Genomic DNA, 17,499 nt, shown 5'->3' on the forward strand with positions numbered 1-17,499 from the left:
GTCTTCATTGGTGAGTTGCAGAATGCAAGGAGTAGTAGTGCTAATTTAACAGGAACAGCACATTGCTTTTCTTTTTTACATTATGTGCAAAAATGTTCATTATTACACGACTCAGACAATTAGGCAAAACAGAAGCTGGGAGTAACATCATGTTTTGTGGGGAACATGTATTGGTATAAAGGTAGTACAGGAATGGGAGAGTAGAGTAAATCATGGCTGTTTAAAAAATATGCCCAGCAAATATATGCACGTAAAAATGCTTGATTTTCCTCTGGTGTTTTTAAAGCCTGACAGGAAGCTTTAAAAACATGGCATTCCTTTATATATCCATAGGTTTTGAGGATACCTCATTTTTCCTCAGTGCTGAAAACCAGTCAAAGGATTTTTAAATTGTACTTTTTATGTCTAATTTGCCCTCTATCACATGGAGATATCAGGAGTCATTTATTGAGCGGACACCTCCTCAGTTGCCTGGCCAACTCCATCATCAAGCGCATTTTGCTATGAGCATAACTGTGCCTAAGAAATGCAATATATCAGCTTGCAAACCAAGAGTGAATGAGGCACATTGACACTGCATGTATAAACCAATTTTTTATGTAGCCTTTTTTTCCAATGGTTGCTTAGATTATTTTTCTTCTAGGTTTAGAATTTCTAAAATAAACCTCAGTTCCCAAATGTACTTAAGGTGGCCATACACTGTAAAATCTGATCTTTTTTTGGAGGTCTCCAAGCAAGCAGATCTTCTCCTGCTATGCCCACCTATGGGTGGGCGATATCAGGCTAATTGGATTGTTTGGCCCTAGAAGCCGTCCTCCCCGATCAAACAGTTGGGGAGGCCGTCGGTGATGCCCAGATAAGTTGCCGAATCAGTTTAAAGGAGCAATATCGGCAGCTGAAATCGGCCTGTGTATGGGCACCTTTACAGTTGTAGAACAGAGCATTAAATTCATGTTAAACAAGGGGGCATACAGCCCACTAAGTGTTCACTCTGTTGCCTGCCCTGCACATACAGGTATGAAATCCATTATCCAGAAAGTTCTGAATTTACAGAAAGGACTCAATTATAAGAAAATAATTATAATTTTTAAAAATTACTTCCCATTTCTTTGTAATAATAAAACAGTACCATGTACATGATGCCAACTAAGATATAATTAATCCTTATTGGAGGCAAGACAGTCCTATTGGGTTTAATTATTGTTTACATTTTTTAGTAGACTTAAGGCATGGAGATCCAAATTACAGAAAGACGAGACGTCTTACATCTAATGCATCTAGAACAGCAAAGGTCACTGTACGTTAAAGGGATTCTGTGATGATTTTTGTGGTGTACTTTTTATTTCTAAATTATGCTGTTTACATAGCAAATAATTCACTCTACAATTTAAATGTTATTCTTGAACCAACAAATGTATTTTTTTTGTTGTAATATCAGTGTGTAGGCATCTGAGCTTTCAGAAGGAGCCAGCGCTACACATTAGCTTTCAGATAACCTATTGTTTCTCCTACTTCCATATAACTGGAGGAGTCCCAAGCCGGACTTGGATTTCTTTCTACTGGGAGCTGCTATCTTGCTCCCTTCCCATTCTTCTGCTGATCAGCTGCTGGGGGGAAAGGGAGAGATCACTCAAACTTGCAGCTCAGCAGTAAAGTGTGACTGAAGTTTATCAGAGCAAAGGTCACATGGCTGTGGCACCCTGGGAAATGAAGAATATGTCTAGCCCCATGTGAAATTTCAAAATTAAATATAAAAAAATCTATTTTTGTTTTTGAAAAACAGATTTCAATGCAGGATTCTGCTGTAAAAGCTTTTTTCAATGATGCGTTTTGAAAAGACCTGTGTTTCCCATTATAGTATTGCTTTAAACTGCAGTTACTTTACAAACCATGCTCAGACCCTTTTCACTGCTGTCAGGTAGCCAGCATTTTGTACTCAGGCACTGGCTCCTGTTCAACATGCTGCAGCTATAGAAAGGATGAATCTTTTGTCACGCTTTGAGTTCTGAATGGTCAGTGCAGAGAATTGCAGTTTACACAGCATGGAAACAGTAACTGCATGATAAAAAAAAAAAATGTATGAAATCAAGATGTTTATTTTATTATTTATTCATATTTCGTATTGCTGTTCTATTTTAGCATGTATGCTAGGACTTTCAGTATTGTGTTTATTTTACACTCTCTCCGAAGGGTAATGTGCAAATTGTAATCATGAAGGTACAAAGCTGGACATATCTGCCTATATGTCACTGCCACTAACTAACCTCTCAGAGATGTAACCATGTAATTTTTTTTTTTTCTAATAATTGTTTTCACTGTTCTTTAGGTTCATGTACAAAATATCAAAAAAAAATTCATAATATTGTGAATAATGTACACCCAACTGAAATATAAGGATATTATATATCACCAAGATATGACTATGCCTGCTTTTATACGGGTCCAATGTGACTTTTAATATCCTCATATTTTATGACAGGGGGTACATTATTTATTATACACAAGTTTCAGTGAGTCATATGACAGACAATACATCACTAAGCACTGTTTATACAAATATAATTTACAACATATTCATGGCTCTTGTGTGTGATACTTGTATAAAATCCCAAGGCAGTGAATTAAGTCTTTACTTTCTCTACCAAAGCAGTCTGTGTACAACAGCAGCACTTAAAAAGGGAGGGTAGAAGTGAGCAATACTCTGTAATTTATTTCAAATATGACAAAATATCACCTTGTGCAAGTGCACACGTAACACTTCGTGCTATATTTTATATACAAGCTACCTAGTCTGTCACTTCCCTATCATCTGTTTTGGTGAAGACACAGACAACAATTCATCTATGGATGTTGGATGGATTTCGTAATACTATAGAACACACAGCAGTTTAAACAGATGAATAAGAGCATGGCAGAGGCAGTCACTGAATATATTGCACCAAGCAGAATGTTCATCTACAGATGCTTGACATAAGTTGTCCATCATAGTAGCTGGACAAGGGCATTTCCCAAAATCCTAGAGATTGTTTTACATTTTTGTGGAGTTCACTATTTTGTGGATATTGCAAGTAGCAGTCATGCCCTGGTACTCCATGCCCAATTCAATGCAGGGTCCCAGTTGTACAAACTGCTCATTACCAAAACTGCAAAACAATATAGGTGTATTAATAATAAACAAGGACTGGTCTTATGCAATCTATTAGTACTGCAGTAGACAATGAAGATCAACTGCACATAAGCCTTGCAGTATTTCCCATGATATATATTAGTGCTTAATTGAGGCTATGGCAACTACTAGCATAGTGCACCCGACCAAATCACTTTTCAATACGTTTTGCCATCACATCATAGAGCTTTTTTAAAGCTGGGTGTTCTTTCACAAATAGCAACAAGAGAATCTTCCCCGTTTTGCCAGGAAATGGCAAAAATCTGCACAACACGTTGAAGTCAATGGGTGTTTTTCTATAGCAATTTTTTTCATACCACGCAACTCTATTTTTTTACCACACAACTTTTTTTTCGCAGCTGTTGGGGTTTATGGCCATTCATTCACAGCAAAATCTGACAAAAAATTTTGCTAATCACTTTTCACAGACCCATTCAGTCCATAAGCAAAGTCCCTTGCCCAATTTTGCAGATTATATTTTTTTTTAACATTATCAGGGCACAGGTGACTGGGGTATTGTTTAGAACACTGTGCAGCCTCCATTCTTTATTAGAGCGTTATTGTTTGGTAATTGTTTCTAACACTCATGAGTATAACCAGACAAAATTTAAAGGAATTAATTAGCTTAATTAGTTTAGATGTGCATCTCAAACACACAAATAAATACCTGTAAAAGCCATTAAGTTAATGGCATGATGGGCTGTAGATTGGCTATTCTTCTTAGATGGAGAAAATCCAATACGCTCCTATTATGCTCCTTCTGGTATCTGACAGGCACTATGTTAGCCTGTGTGTAGACACATGGACCAGAAAGTTTTTGCAGATATCTGCGCTATGTGTTAGCACACAGAACAATCCAGTCAGTAAGTGCAGATAAAGTAAGAATTGGATGGTAGCCCTGTGTGACATTAGCCTTGTTCTATATAGTAAGTTTGTCACTATTTTGGTGGTACAGTCCTAAGCCTAAAGGCACAGGGAGCTCCTTCTTAAATACACACAGCTTATGGAAGATACTGCTACAAATACATCTCATGGAATGTGTATAAGATATGCCAGCCTTTGTTTATGTCCAATCATGCTTCAAACACACGTCACAAGCCAGTGTGTAGTGGACTATCAATCAGGAATGTGTGTGTGTCAGCATTTGTCCTGGTGTTACACCCACAAACTGTTAAGGGGATAGACAGTCACAAGTTGAATCTAATCAAACTTATTTTTAAAAACCATCGGTATGTTTTACTACAACAGAACAATAATCCAAATGGAAAGCTCAAAAACACCTGATGTTGTCCATTTGCCTTCTCTTTGAATGCACTCCAAGGGATTATCAGGCAATTGTTGCAGCTGTTTTTAAGTGCTTGAAAAAGAGTTGTCAAGTAACACCAAGTTAATATTCACTGCTTACCCGCCTTGATATTATTTTGTCACTAGAAGTATGCCGTATATATGTATTATTTGCTTGCTTTTTTTTCTTCAAACATTCTGTGAAGATATTAGTTTCTCACCTTGCAGCTATAGCATTGCATAAGCAGCCATCATCTCACTGCAGGCTGGCCATTACAAGCTTCTTATCACCCTCATCCTTATCCCATTACAAGAAGGAAGAAGGGGGCATGACCTGACATAACTGGAGCTGTGACCAGGCAAGCAGCCATAGCAATTCTTTATACCAGGTACAACTTACAAGTGTGTAATATAATTGGTATATGCCAACATAGTTATTCCCCAGAATTTAAAGTATTTCTGCTGCCCAACTGAAGGGTACAGAGGCAATTTATAACCAAATGTAGAAAATCTACACTATGAAATGCAATCATTTAAATAACTGAATTTTGCCAGGGCTATCTAAAGCATGCACCTATTAATTTGCTAAACATCAAATAAACTCACAATAGAGTTTTTTAAATGGGTGAGCTGGTAATGTCAGCTCTTTTACTTGTTGCCAAAACTCATTAATCACTGCCCACTGAAATTTTTTTTAAACCATCCTTTTAAAGGGCAATCAAAATCTGGCCGAGCATCAACTCCACTAAATACATCTCTATAAAAAAAAGCTACACAAGATCACAGAAGCAACACAGCAGCATCATGGGCATTTGGACTGTGTAACATGGAGGAGAACACCCAAGTGTTCTCCATAGGTTTTCCACATGAATGATCAAAGACTCTGATGTGTGGGAAAAATGTAAGTAATGTCTAATTATAGCCCTTATAAATAGGCCTGCATCTGAATATCGCCCCTCCCCCCATATGTATAAGAAATAACAATGTTATTTAATTAATTATTTAAAAATGATAGCTACAAAGCGTGCTACATAAAGGATAATATAAACTAAACAGGTATTGCTACCGTTCAACCCCCCCCCCCCCCCATACTTCTTAGCTGCCACTGACCCCCACCCCCTCAGCAGCTTAATATACAGCCACTGATATATGCGTAGAAAAATCAAACCGGCCTGTGCACCGTTCCATCTCACAGCCGCCTAACACGCAGCTCTTGCTCTATAGGCAGCCATTTATAGGCCGTGTAAAGCTTGGTACATGTACACCTAATGCCAGCCAAACACACGACGCAGAAGCCGTGCAGTCGCACACGTACAGAAAGCTGCTATGAGAGTAAGGTCATTGCCAATACACCGCATTGTCTCCCTCCCTGTGTTCCTGCTCTACAGCAGTACCACTAACCGGCTCACGTGCTATTCTAACTCTCTCCGCCCTATCTTTATATCCCTCCGACTTCCTGTAAATAGTTCCTGATTGAGATCTCCTGTTTTACCTGTTCCGAATCCCACCGAACCCCAAGACGTCAGAGCTGCTAGAACAGCAAGAGTGATTTTAAAACAGATGGTTTTGGTGTTAGTGAGTACAAATAGAGGTGGAAATGAGACCCGGCGGATGTCGTGAAATGGTTCGTATTCGTCCGCGGGCCCGTTCTCCTTAGACTGTTTTGGTCTTACTCGGCTGTGGCAACCGTGGAGATTTCATCCCGCACCGGTATTATCCATACCCGGCGTAGGCCTTACTGCTAAACTGCGGCTTTCCCCGGGTGTTAAGCCCACTACTGGTTTTGCTTGTTTTTTTTAACCTGTTTCCGTAGCATTTTAATCAAGAGAGCAAGTCGCGGATTCTCTTTTTTTATTATTTGGTTCGTCAGCTGCTGGAATTCCGCTTGTATATGGGACCGTCATGTCCATGAAGCAGCAGGCCGGTAACAACAGGAAGCCCGGTGGGGGCAGCGTCCCGGCTGCTGGAGGAGGAAGGCAGAATATGGGCAGGTGGGTCATGTCCCGCGGAAGCCATGATAGCAAAGGGCGTTGCGGGTGACGGAGGAGGGGGTCTGGGCTGTAGGCCTCACCTTCACTACTGGCAAGGCCCGCAGCGCCATACAGCAGTGTTCTCTCAACTACAACTCCCCAAACCTTACGGGGCGATGTGTATGGAGAGGAGCTGGATGGGCGCAGGCCTCGCTGGGGGAGCCTTAGGCTCTGCAACTCACAGCGTTAGCAAATGGAGGCACACGGGTTGGAAGTCTCTACAAGTTGCTGCTGAGCTGCAACTCCCACACGTTGTGGTGAAAGCTACTACGGTGCTTGGATTTGGAAGCTATCTAGTAACTCGGGGTGGCCCTCCGTGCCCCGGGTTGTAAAGCCTGTCAGTGCCCGGCTGTAGGGATGGGTATAACGCGTAGCTGGAACGCTGCCATGCTGCTGCCCCCATGCCACATATGTGGAAGCATTCACTTAATATGACATCTGGGAATAATAAGGCTATTTATCAACGAGTCTGCGAAGTGAGTGTGTTTAGTGCTCCGGGGTGGTGCACACGGGCAACAATCTGCGCTGCATTGACAAGTGCTGCAGAGGTCACAGCCTGCCACCTTCCCAATTGCCTATTTCCTATGTTCCTAATGTAATAAATAGTATCACATTTATAAAGTTTAACATATTCTGTAGCACAGTACATTAGAAGGGTGTATTCATCAACCAGTTGCAGTCTGATACTGGTAGAGGAAGAGGGCCCTGCTCAATATTCCTTAAATATGTCATCTGATATATTAACATGAAGAATAACCCTATAAGCTCTGAAAACTCATTATGCTGATTCCAATCAGTTCGCTGAATCGTCCTTCATTGTAAGAATAAATGACGCTACCGTCTGTTTCTCCTATTCCGTATGTTGGACAAATGTTTCATGTGCTGTCCAGTTAGCTTTGTGGCAGGGAAGCAGGTTTAAATAAGGTATAAAAATATCTGCACTTCTCTTGTACACCAGACAGGGCATGTATGCTGGTTATGTGTTGCATCTTAGAGGATACTTAATATTTCCTTCAGCCTTAACCCCTGTTTCTTCCTCCTTGATTGCTTTACTCTGCTTTGTTCTGCCATAGCTAAATGCTTTTATATAGCACATATGCTAATTGGTTTGCAACTCTGACTTAGCCATTTATAGTGTAAGACCATAATACATATCCCATCCTCCTTAGTGAATACAAATATGATTCTGGACCTGTTTTTTGTTGGAATCAGTGTTTAAATGTCTCAGTATTTGGACATGGGCAGCACAGTTTGACCTTTAAGTTGCTTAAGTGCACAGTGACCGTTTCATTGGAATGCTGACATTCTATTTTTTTTTCCTACTGATTGCCGAGTTAATTCATTGTGTAGTGTGCTTTCCTTGCTTTTCCTTTACTCCTCCAATGGTTTGTTAAATCTTTGTCTTAGACTTTCTAATGTTCTGTCTGACTGTTCTTTAATCGGTAGTTTTCTGGATGAATGTGGAGCAAAAAGATCTGTTGCCAGAACTAAATGGCTTTTAAAATACTTGGGTAATGGAAGCTATGAACTGACATTAGGTATCCTACATTTTTAAAAACCTCCAATATATACTTTGAGTAGTAATATATATTTTTTATATTGCAATATATATTTTTGTATAATTGTGTGCTTTATATGTAATTTATTATTTGAATCTCAATCTCAAATTCACCTGAATAGCTTTTATGTAAAAGCAGCTTTTAATTATAACTTTAATTGCAAATGTTTTCTTAACCCAGTTGTGTTTATGTATTTTTTTTTTCAATCATTTTTAGGAAATATACCTAACTTTAGAAATGCTTATTTCATTGAGAAATCACCATGGTTGTTTTTTTTTTTGAGAGCTCATGAAGTGCCACAGCAGGTTACTTACTTTCTATAGCTTAAAGGAGAAGGAAAGGCTAAGTCACTTGGAGGTGCCAAAATGTTAGGCACCCCCAAGTGACTTAAATCGCCTACCTCATACCCCGGGCTGGTGCCCCTGTACAGAGAGAACAGCACCAGCCCGGGGTAGCTGCAGCTCTTCCTCCTTCCGGCTTCTCTCGCGCGCATGCGCAGTAGAGTGAGAAACCGAACTTAATTTATAAAGTCGGCTTTTCACTCTACTGCGCATGCGATTGTCCCAGGAATTTTCGGCAGAACGAAGCAGGAAGGAGGAAGCGCTCGCTACAGGTACCCCGGGCTGGTGACTTAGCCTTTCCTTGTCCTTTAAAGGACATGTCAACCTAATAAAAGAGAACCTAATTCTAAGCAACTTTCCAATATTAAATCCAATATAAATCCAATTTATTACAAATTATTAGTGCTTTAAAAGTTATTTGTAATTGCTATAGAAAGCAGCGTTTGCTGAACTCCTGGTTGTTCTTTTAAACAATGTTGCAAGTGCCAGGCTCCTCCAGCAAGTCAGTTCTGTCTATCTGTTGTTTCAAGAGTCAGAGCCACCAGGGCAGAGGATAGAAAGAACCGGTAGACACTGCTTTTAATAGCAGGTATACCCCAACCAAATGTGGGGTTTCAGCTGAAAAAGTTTGACAACCACTTCACTAGAACAATTTTAGACTCAAGGCAAAAGAAAACCAGTCACCTGCCTCTATACTTTGGAGGCACACACAATTAAAGGACAAATTAAATAACATTAATGTGAGGAAGCTCTTCCATTGTAGGGACAAATATGATTGATGCATAGTGTATAGCAGCTTGGATTTTGTAAGGCAATTTTGTTAATGTCAGTGACACAGCATGTCTTCTATTGAAGGAGAAAGAAAGGTTCAATTACTGGGGGTGCCAAATGTTAGGCAGGAACTAACCTGACACGCTTGGCTAGTGCTCCTGTTATCATAAAACTGCACCGGCTGGGTGGTACTTGAAAGTGAATGATCCTCTTCCCAAGGCTGACACATGCGCAGTAGGGTAGAAAAGCTGTTTTTTTTTTTTTTGTTTTCGTTTTTTTTGAGCTTTTTGCTCTACTGCACATGCACACCTGGTGTGATGAAAGGAGGAGGAAGAGGATTGCTTGCACAGAATTACTCCTGTTTTATACAGTTTTCTGCTAGCAGAAGCACTGCTACGGGGTATTGGGTAAGGGATAAGTCACTGGGGGTGTCTAACATTTAGCACCTCCAATGGTTGAACCTTTCCTTTCTCCTTTTTAAAAAAAAAAAAAGTCCAAGCTCATGGTTCGTAACATCACGCAGAAAATGAGGTTCCCCTATTATAGAACATGATGAGGCTGGCTTGATTAGTAAATTCTGATGCAGATTGAACTGAGCTACCTTGTAATGTGAATCTGATATAACTACTAATCAGCCTTATATTGTGACATATATACTGTGAACTGAATGTCAGTCCCTAAGCTCTGTCAACTGAGAGCAGCCCAGAGCATGTGCAATGAATCAGCAGAAAAGAGTGCGTTACTAGGAGCATTTTCATCTGGTTTGGTCAGTGATCATAGGATAGGACTTTATGTTGCCCACTTTAATTTCCTGTATGAGTGTTTGAAGTTATGTTCCAACTGGCATTAATAGTAAATCCCCAGTGGTAAAACATGGATAGTTTGGTTGGCAGAAGTAACCTCAGCAACTGATGACATGTGACTGATCGATGCATACGTTTTACCTCTGGCAATATATATTAAGACCAGTAGGGATGTAACTTCTGACTTTTTTTTTCATCCTGGAGAGGATTAAGCATGGGCAACAAAATGTCCTGCCTGCCAGTACCCTAAGCAAATAGGAGGTTGTTTGAGAGATAGTGTAAAGATGATCAGATGCAAATAAGGAAACTAATATTACGTTGTTGAGTGTAATTGCTAGTGCTTTTGGAACTATAAGCCTTTTAGTTTGCCAAAGCTGCAATGAGTCTTCTAGAAAGTGAATGCAAGCCTCCTTTGAATATAATGTTTAAGCTATTTTTTGTGTTAACAAACCACCTTAAAGGGGAACAGTCTAGAAATTAAAATTTTAATACATGTATGGGATCCCTTATCCGGAAACCCCTTATCTGGAAAGTTCAGAATTACAGAAAGGCCATCTCCAATAGACTCCATTCTAAGCAAATAATTCAAGTTTTTAAAAATGATTTCCTTTTTTTCTGTAATAATAAAACAGTACCTTGTACTTGACCCCAACTAAGATATAATCAATCCTTATTGGGGGCAAAACAAGCCTGTTGGGTTTATTCAGTATTTAAATGATTTTTAACAGACTTAAGTTATGGAGATCCAAATTACGTAAATTCCTTATCCGCAAAACCCTAGGTCCCAAGCATTCTGGATAACCGGTCCCATACCTGTATAAGCATCATCTCAAGCAAATAAGGAAATGTTTATGCATACTTAATAATTACTCCTGAAATGCTTCCATACCATTTTATTTAAATACTGTGCTTAGAGGGGTAGTTTATCTTGAACTTATTTGTAGTATTGTGTAAACCATTTGCAATAGTGTTCATATATATGCATCTTTTTAATCTGCATAAATCTGCAAATTTTCTATGTACACTCACATTGTGAATACAGTTGCATTCCATCAGTTTTTGTGCACATTTACTGGAAGAAATTAGAGGAAACATTGGTTGCAGACGATACTTAGGAACTGTTCATATTCATGACCTTATTGTAGACAAGATTTTGGAAAAGTTTAACTGTTATTATTAAGTCAACATTAAAAAATGTTTGCTACGTCCAAACATTAATTGTGATTTATTTTTATTTTTTATTTTTTTTTAGAGGACGGAGTAGTGGAAAAGGGCCCCCTCAATCGGTAAGTAATGACTAGTCCACGACAATTTTTTTTATTCTCCTGTATAAAAAATTATTTTTCTGTTCCAAATTGTTAAAAGAATTCTATAATAGGAAATGTGTTTTCAGAATGTGTCAGTTAATAGAGCTTCTCCAATAGAATCCTGCATTGAAATTTGTTTTTTAGGAGCGCAAACAGATTATTTATTACATTTTTTTTTTTTTTTTAAATTTTGAAATTTCACATGAGGCTAGCCATATTCTTCGTTTCCCAGGGTGCCACAGCCATGTGACTTGTACTCTGATAAACTTCAGTCAAACTTTACTGTTGAGCTACAAGTTGGAGTGACATCACCCCTCCCAGCGGCCGATCAGTAGGACAATGGGAAGGGAGCAAGATAGCAGCTCCCTGTAGATATCAGAATAGCACTCAGTAGTAAGAAATCCAAGTCTGGCTTGGGACTCCTCCAGTTACATGGGAGTGGGTTACCTGAAAGTAGTTCCAATATGTAGCACTGGCTCCTTCTAAAAGCTCAGACTCTGGCACAATGCACTGAGATGGCTGCCTACACACCATACAAATCATGACAGAATCCCTTTAAGTTTACCTACACACTAATGCATTTTTTTCGAATCGGGGAGCTTTTACACATCCCACGGCACATGCACACAACACACAATTTTCCAGGTGTACACATACACACCATTTTTTTTGTTTTATTTCTTTGTGGGTTTTTTTTTTTTTTTTTTGCCTAAAAACATTGATTTATTGCCATTGTGGCTAGTGTAGTTGCTGAATGCACTGTGCAATAGCTTTTGTATGCATTTATTGGATTTTCAATTCTGCATAGATGGTGTTGGTTTGTTTCTGTTCATAAACTGTATTTGTCAGCTAAAATATTCAAACTGTGATTCTGACTGCTGATTACACTAGGTAAAAAAAAAAGCATTGATTTTTAGTGGTTTTATTGGATTTCACATTGTTTGTACCCATGGAAATTGTCTGCTTTTTATCCATTTGGGGGTGTGTAAATCTATGCCTATTGGGCATCAAACTGTTAAACAGACTCTTGGCATTCATATTTAGAACGATTGATGTTGGCAAATTACAATATACGTTATGTGCACGTTATATAATGGGGTAAAATGCATGCTTTGTGGTAATTTTCAGAAATTTCATAAAAACTTAGCATAGCTATGCAGTTTGGTAGTTTGCAGTAGAAAGATGTATTTACCCATTTTGGTTTTGTCAGAATGTGTACTTTTGGAAAATATCTGGTTTTCTAGGGTTCTCTGTACTAATATTGCAGCAGCCAGTGTCAGACATAAAGATTCATATGCACTATTTTCATTTGTGTGCCTCTGTACATCGCATAACTTGGTAAATCTATGCGTTTTGGACATCAAACTGTTCAGTAGGCCCATGACATACATATTTAGAAAGTTTTATGCTGAAATGTTATGGCATGTGGGGCATATAATGGGATAAATTGTTAGATTCAACAGAATATATATTTTCTGGAAATTGGGTTTTCTGGGAGATGCGTTTTTTTTTTTTTTTCTAATTTTCAGAAATTTTTATGGAAACTACTGTGTTTCCTGGGGTAAACCTAATGTTCCAGGATTTTTGGCTTTGGAATATAAAATATGCCGTATTCTGTTGTTTTACAGGTATGGTACCCCCTTATCTGGAAACCCGTTATCCAGAAAGTTCCGAATTACAGAAAGGCCATCTCCCATAGACTCCATATAAGCAAATAATTATAATTTTTTAAAATGATTTTCTTTTTCTCTGTAATAATAACAGTACCGTGTACTTGATCCCAACAAAGATATAATTAATCCTTATTGTAGGCAATACAAGCCAATTGGGTTTATTCAATATTTTAATGGTTTTTAAAATACATAAGTTATGGAGATCCAAATTACGGAAAGATCCCTAATCTGGAAAACCCCAGGTCTCGAGCTTTCTGGATAACCGTTCCTATACCTGTAGTATGTACCAATAGTTTTTTTTTGCATTCTTAAAGGAGATGTCAACCCTAATTTTAATTTCACTTCTAATGGACGCCTTACCCCCACTTAAATGGCATAAGTGCTGCTCCCTCAATCTCCAAAATAGCACAAAATACCGGCACAACAGGAATTGTTTTAGCGGGATAAACCCTGCTGATTTTAATAGTAGCAAACCATGTAACGTTTCAGGGGCACGCCCCTTCGTCAGACAATCTCCTCCTACAGCCTGCACCACCGTATTCTTTTCTGCTCCATTTTGCGTGTCACCTGGCGGCCATTTTGTCTGGTGACATAATCAAGAGCGCGCGCCTGACCTCTTCAAGGATTTTTTTTTTTTTTTTTTTTTTTTTCAAGCTTCTGCTTTTTTTTAAACAAAGTTGTACAGACAGTTTTTTCCTTAAAATGAAACTGTTAGGGCATTAAACAACAATAGAATTAAACTGGAATGAAGTGTACATTGCTTAAGTATGTCAGCAAACACTGTTTAAGCTTGCAAGACTCACTTATAAAATACCTGCAGATCAGATTCAGCAGTGAAAAGTTAAACTTTCCTGCCTGCAATCAGAAGAACGTGTTCCAAAAGAGGGAGCAGAGAGCTTTTGTTTACAAAGGCAGAGTTAGTATAGCAACTGCCTATGCGATCGGCTTATTGGAGGATTGACTGTGGGCGTGGTTAAAGAGTTCAATTGTCTGCTGTGTAGAGAAGAGATTCATCTCAAGTGAGCATGCTCATTAAAACTGCTTGGAACTGGGCATGTGCACCAAGCCAGGCAGACAAGGAGATTCTGAAGGGAGGGGGGAGAGGGGGTTACCCAGCTCTGCAGTGAGAGAAACTCCAAGGGATCGCTGCAGCTTCAGTGTTTGCTTCTGAGGGACAGGAGTGGCAGGTATTTAAAGAGTTCTGTAAGGCATTTCTCTGATAAAATTATTGGTTGGGGGGTTGATATTTCCTTTAATGTTAGGGAACATTTTGCATTGTTAAAGAGACACTTGAAATTTCAACTTTTTCTGTAAAAAAAATTTTTTGGTGATAATGTGTCATGATTAAATTATAATACATTAACCCTTTTACTGCCAGCTGTTTTGGTCAAAGCGGAACTTGTATTGCCAGACATTTTTGAACATTTTGCACTGTTTCACTTTAGGGGCCTTTCCTCGGGGGGGCTTTTAGTTTACCCAGGAAAACAATATATTGTTTTTTCAGAACAACCTAAGCTTTCAAAATATGGTAGAATTTTTGTGTAATTCCAATTCTGTAACAAGATATAGGCTTCTAAATGTCTAAAAATGCAAAAAAATCAAATCAAATCAAAAATCAAATTTTCCATAATATAAACAAACATACTAGAAACAAAAATTATTTTATGCGTGAATATATATAAAACTGATTTGGAAAGTCCCATGTCTCCTGAACGTGCCAATACCAAATATATATAGTTTTATGGAGATTTGTCACTTGTATAGGTCAAAAACTCCCAGCAGTACACTACCAAATTTCCAGAGCACTGCTCCAGAAAGCGGCATACTTTAGATTTCAAGGCCAAAAATTCCAGTAACAGAAGGTTTATCCCAGAAAATTGTACATTTTTGGAAAGAATAGATTCTGGGGAATACAGAATAGGCACAACTGTCTGTCTACTCCAAACTATCAAGTCGCAATGCTTTCCTAAAGTTATTGGTTTTTATCAAAATTTGATTTTTTTTAAAAAAAATTTCTTCAAAGCTTCCAGTCTATAGTATCTTATCTCCTACAGGTCATAAAGTAACCAAATAAAACACCCTAAATATGAACGCCAGGGGTCCATTGAACAGTTTGATGCCCAATATGTATAGGTTTACCTAAGTATGTGGCATGTAGGGGCCCATATGGGAACATACCCCCATATGATCTATCATTTCTGTCATTTCAGCTCCTGCAAAATCAACACATTTACATCATTTATATGTGGGATAAAGCTAGTAAAAAGTACGCTCACCCCAGAAAGTCATATATTTTTGGAAAGTACACATTCCCCCGAATCTATAATGGGTACCCATGTCTTTCTACTCCAAAGTACCAAGCCATACAGCTTTTCTAAATTTAGCAATTTTGATGACATTTCCAAAAATCCCCTCAAAGCTTCCACTTCGCAGCATCTTATCTCCTACATAGTGTTAAGTACCAAGATAAAACACCCTAAATATGAACGCCAGGGGTCCACTGAACAGTTTGATGCCCAATATGTATAGGTTTACCTAAGTATGTGGCATGTAGGGGCCCCAATGGGAACATACCCCCATATGATGTATCATTTCAGCTCCTGCACAATCGACACATTTACATCCTTTATGTGGGATAATGCTACAAAAAAAGTACACTCACCCCAGAAAGTTTTTGGAAATATTATTTTTATTTTTGGAAAGTACACATCTGTAAAGTTAAGTTTGCAGATTTATGACATTTAGAAAATCGCATAAAAATGTTGCAATTTGCCGCATTTATCTCTCACAATTTCTTGATAAAGATCAGATAAAGGCAAATCACCCCAAATAGGAACACCTATGGTCTACTGAACAGTTTGATGCCCAATATGCATAGATATACCAAAGTCTGCGGTATATACTGACCCCAAAATGAAAATAGCGCATATGAATTTCTCGCCTGCCAACTCAGCTTTTGCACACAGAGCCCCCTGTCAGTGTATTATGTGCCAAAACTTCCCCTAACTATACAGAGACCCCCGCAAAACCATATATTTTTTGGAAAGTACACATTCTGACAAATCCAACAAGGGTAAAGAGTCCTTTCTACACCAAAGTACCAATCTGCAAAGCTTTCCTAAAGTTATTGGTTTTTATGACATTTCAGAAAATCACCTAAAAATGTTGCAATTTGCCGCATTTATCTCACACAATTTCTTGCATACAAAGGCAAGTCACCCCAAATAGGAACACCTAAGGCCTACTGAACAGTTTGATGCCCAATATGCATAGATATACCAAAGTCTGCGGTATGTACTGGCCCCGAAATGAAAATAGCGCATATGGATTTCTCGCCTGCCAACTCCGCTTTTGCACACAGAGCCCCCCGACAGCGTATTATGTGCAGTAACCCCCCCCTAACTATACACAGACCCCCAGAAAACCATATATTTGTGGAAAGTACACATTCTGATGAATTCAAAATAGGCAAAGTTACACCTGGCAAAGCTACGCTAAAAACAGATTACGAACACTTATACAGGGATAAAATGCGATAAAACCACAAAAATTGTGCAAATCAATGAAACAACAAAATAAGTCACATGACAGTGTAATTAGTGGTCAGAATATCTGATCCAATAGTCACGCTGTCAAAATAAACCGTTTTTAGGTAAAAGAAACTAAAAACAAAGTGGTAAAATGAAAAAAAAAACAAAACAAAAAAAACCCTAAAGTGTTTGTGTATACATGTGTGTAAGTGTGTATAAAAGTGTGAAAAATAAAAAAAACAACAAAAAAAAACTGCTAAAATGTGTGCTGTGTGTATAAATGTGTGTAAGCGTGTAAATGAAGATCCGATCGCCGCCTCCTCAGTGGGCCGGCGTTCCTGGGGGAAGTAGGAAGCAGCAGACGCGATGCGATCGCGTCTGCTGCTTCCTGGAGGGTCCTGCGAGCAATCGTCTCGCAGGACCCTCATGACAGCCCACCTGGCACATTGCCCATGCACATGCCGCTGCTGCAGAGAGCAGCCCTTAAATGCCAACGACATTTAAGCCCTTTTACTGCCACGGTGTATCCCATACGTCGTTGGCAGTAAAAGAGTTAAAGGAAATTTTGAAAGTTCCTGCCTTTGCGAGGCATGAGTGGAGATCTTGGTCCTCCTGGTGACCTGAGGAATTGTATGTGTTTTCCACTTCAGACTAATCCTGAAATCTTTTATAAGTCAGTTGGGAGGGGGTTTTGACTATTTCCCCATCTTTATTGGCCAAATCTGGTGTTCTAAAGCAGTGAAAGCCAGTATCTTAGCACAAGGAAGCTCGCTGTAAACATGGTTTTACTACAGTGTGGTGGCACTTTTTTCATGTTGGATGTCCACCCCCAGATTGATTTTGAAATTTTTTTTTTTTTTTTTTTAATTTGACTCGAGTTCCCACACTGGCCTCAGTCAGTTGACCCTTTGAACTTGCACCTAAAGCATCAGGCGCTCATGGCAATGACAACATCTGAACACTAGAGGTTTCCCACACAGCTGCATCCAATTTGCGTAGTGTCGGACAGATTTGCATTAGGCGCATTGCCACCTT

At 38.9% G+C, this 17,499-nt stretch overlaps 1 protein-coding gene across 4 annotated transcripts in view; it reads left to right on the forward strand.

Annotated features, from left to right (window-relative positions):
• Positions 1-5,566: 5,566 nt before the first annotated feature.
• The window catches only part of atxn2 (ataxin 2), a 52,568-nt gene continuing 40,635 nt past the window's right edge, over positions 5,567-17,499 (forward strand). For all 4 annotated transcript variants that reach the window (XM_002937696.5, XM_018090560.2, XM_004910507.4 and 1 more), the window contains exons 1-2: positions 5,567-6,441; positions 11,207-11,240. In XM_002937696.5, coding sequence (XP_002937742.3) covers positions 6,353-6,441; positions 11,207-11,240 — 123 coding nt within the window. In that variant the 5' untranslated portion in view covers positions 5,567-6,352. The remainder of the gene's footprint in view (positions 6,442-11,206; positions 11,241-17,499) is intronic.

This window comes from Xenopus tropicalis, chromosome 1 (assembly GCF_000004195.4).
Source record: "Xenopus tropicalis strain Nigerian chromosome 1, UCB_Xtro_10.0, whole genome shotgun sequence".
Lineage (NCBI taxonomy): Eukaryota > Metazoa > Chordata > Amphibia > Anura > Pipidae > Xenopus > Xenopus tropicalis.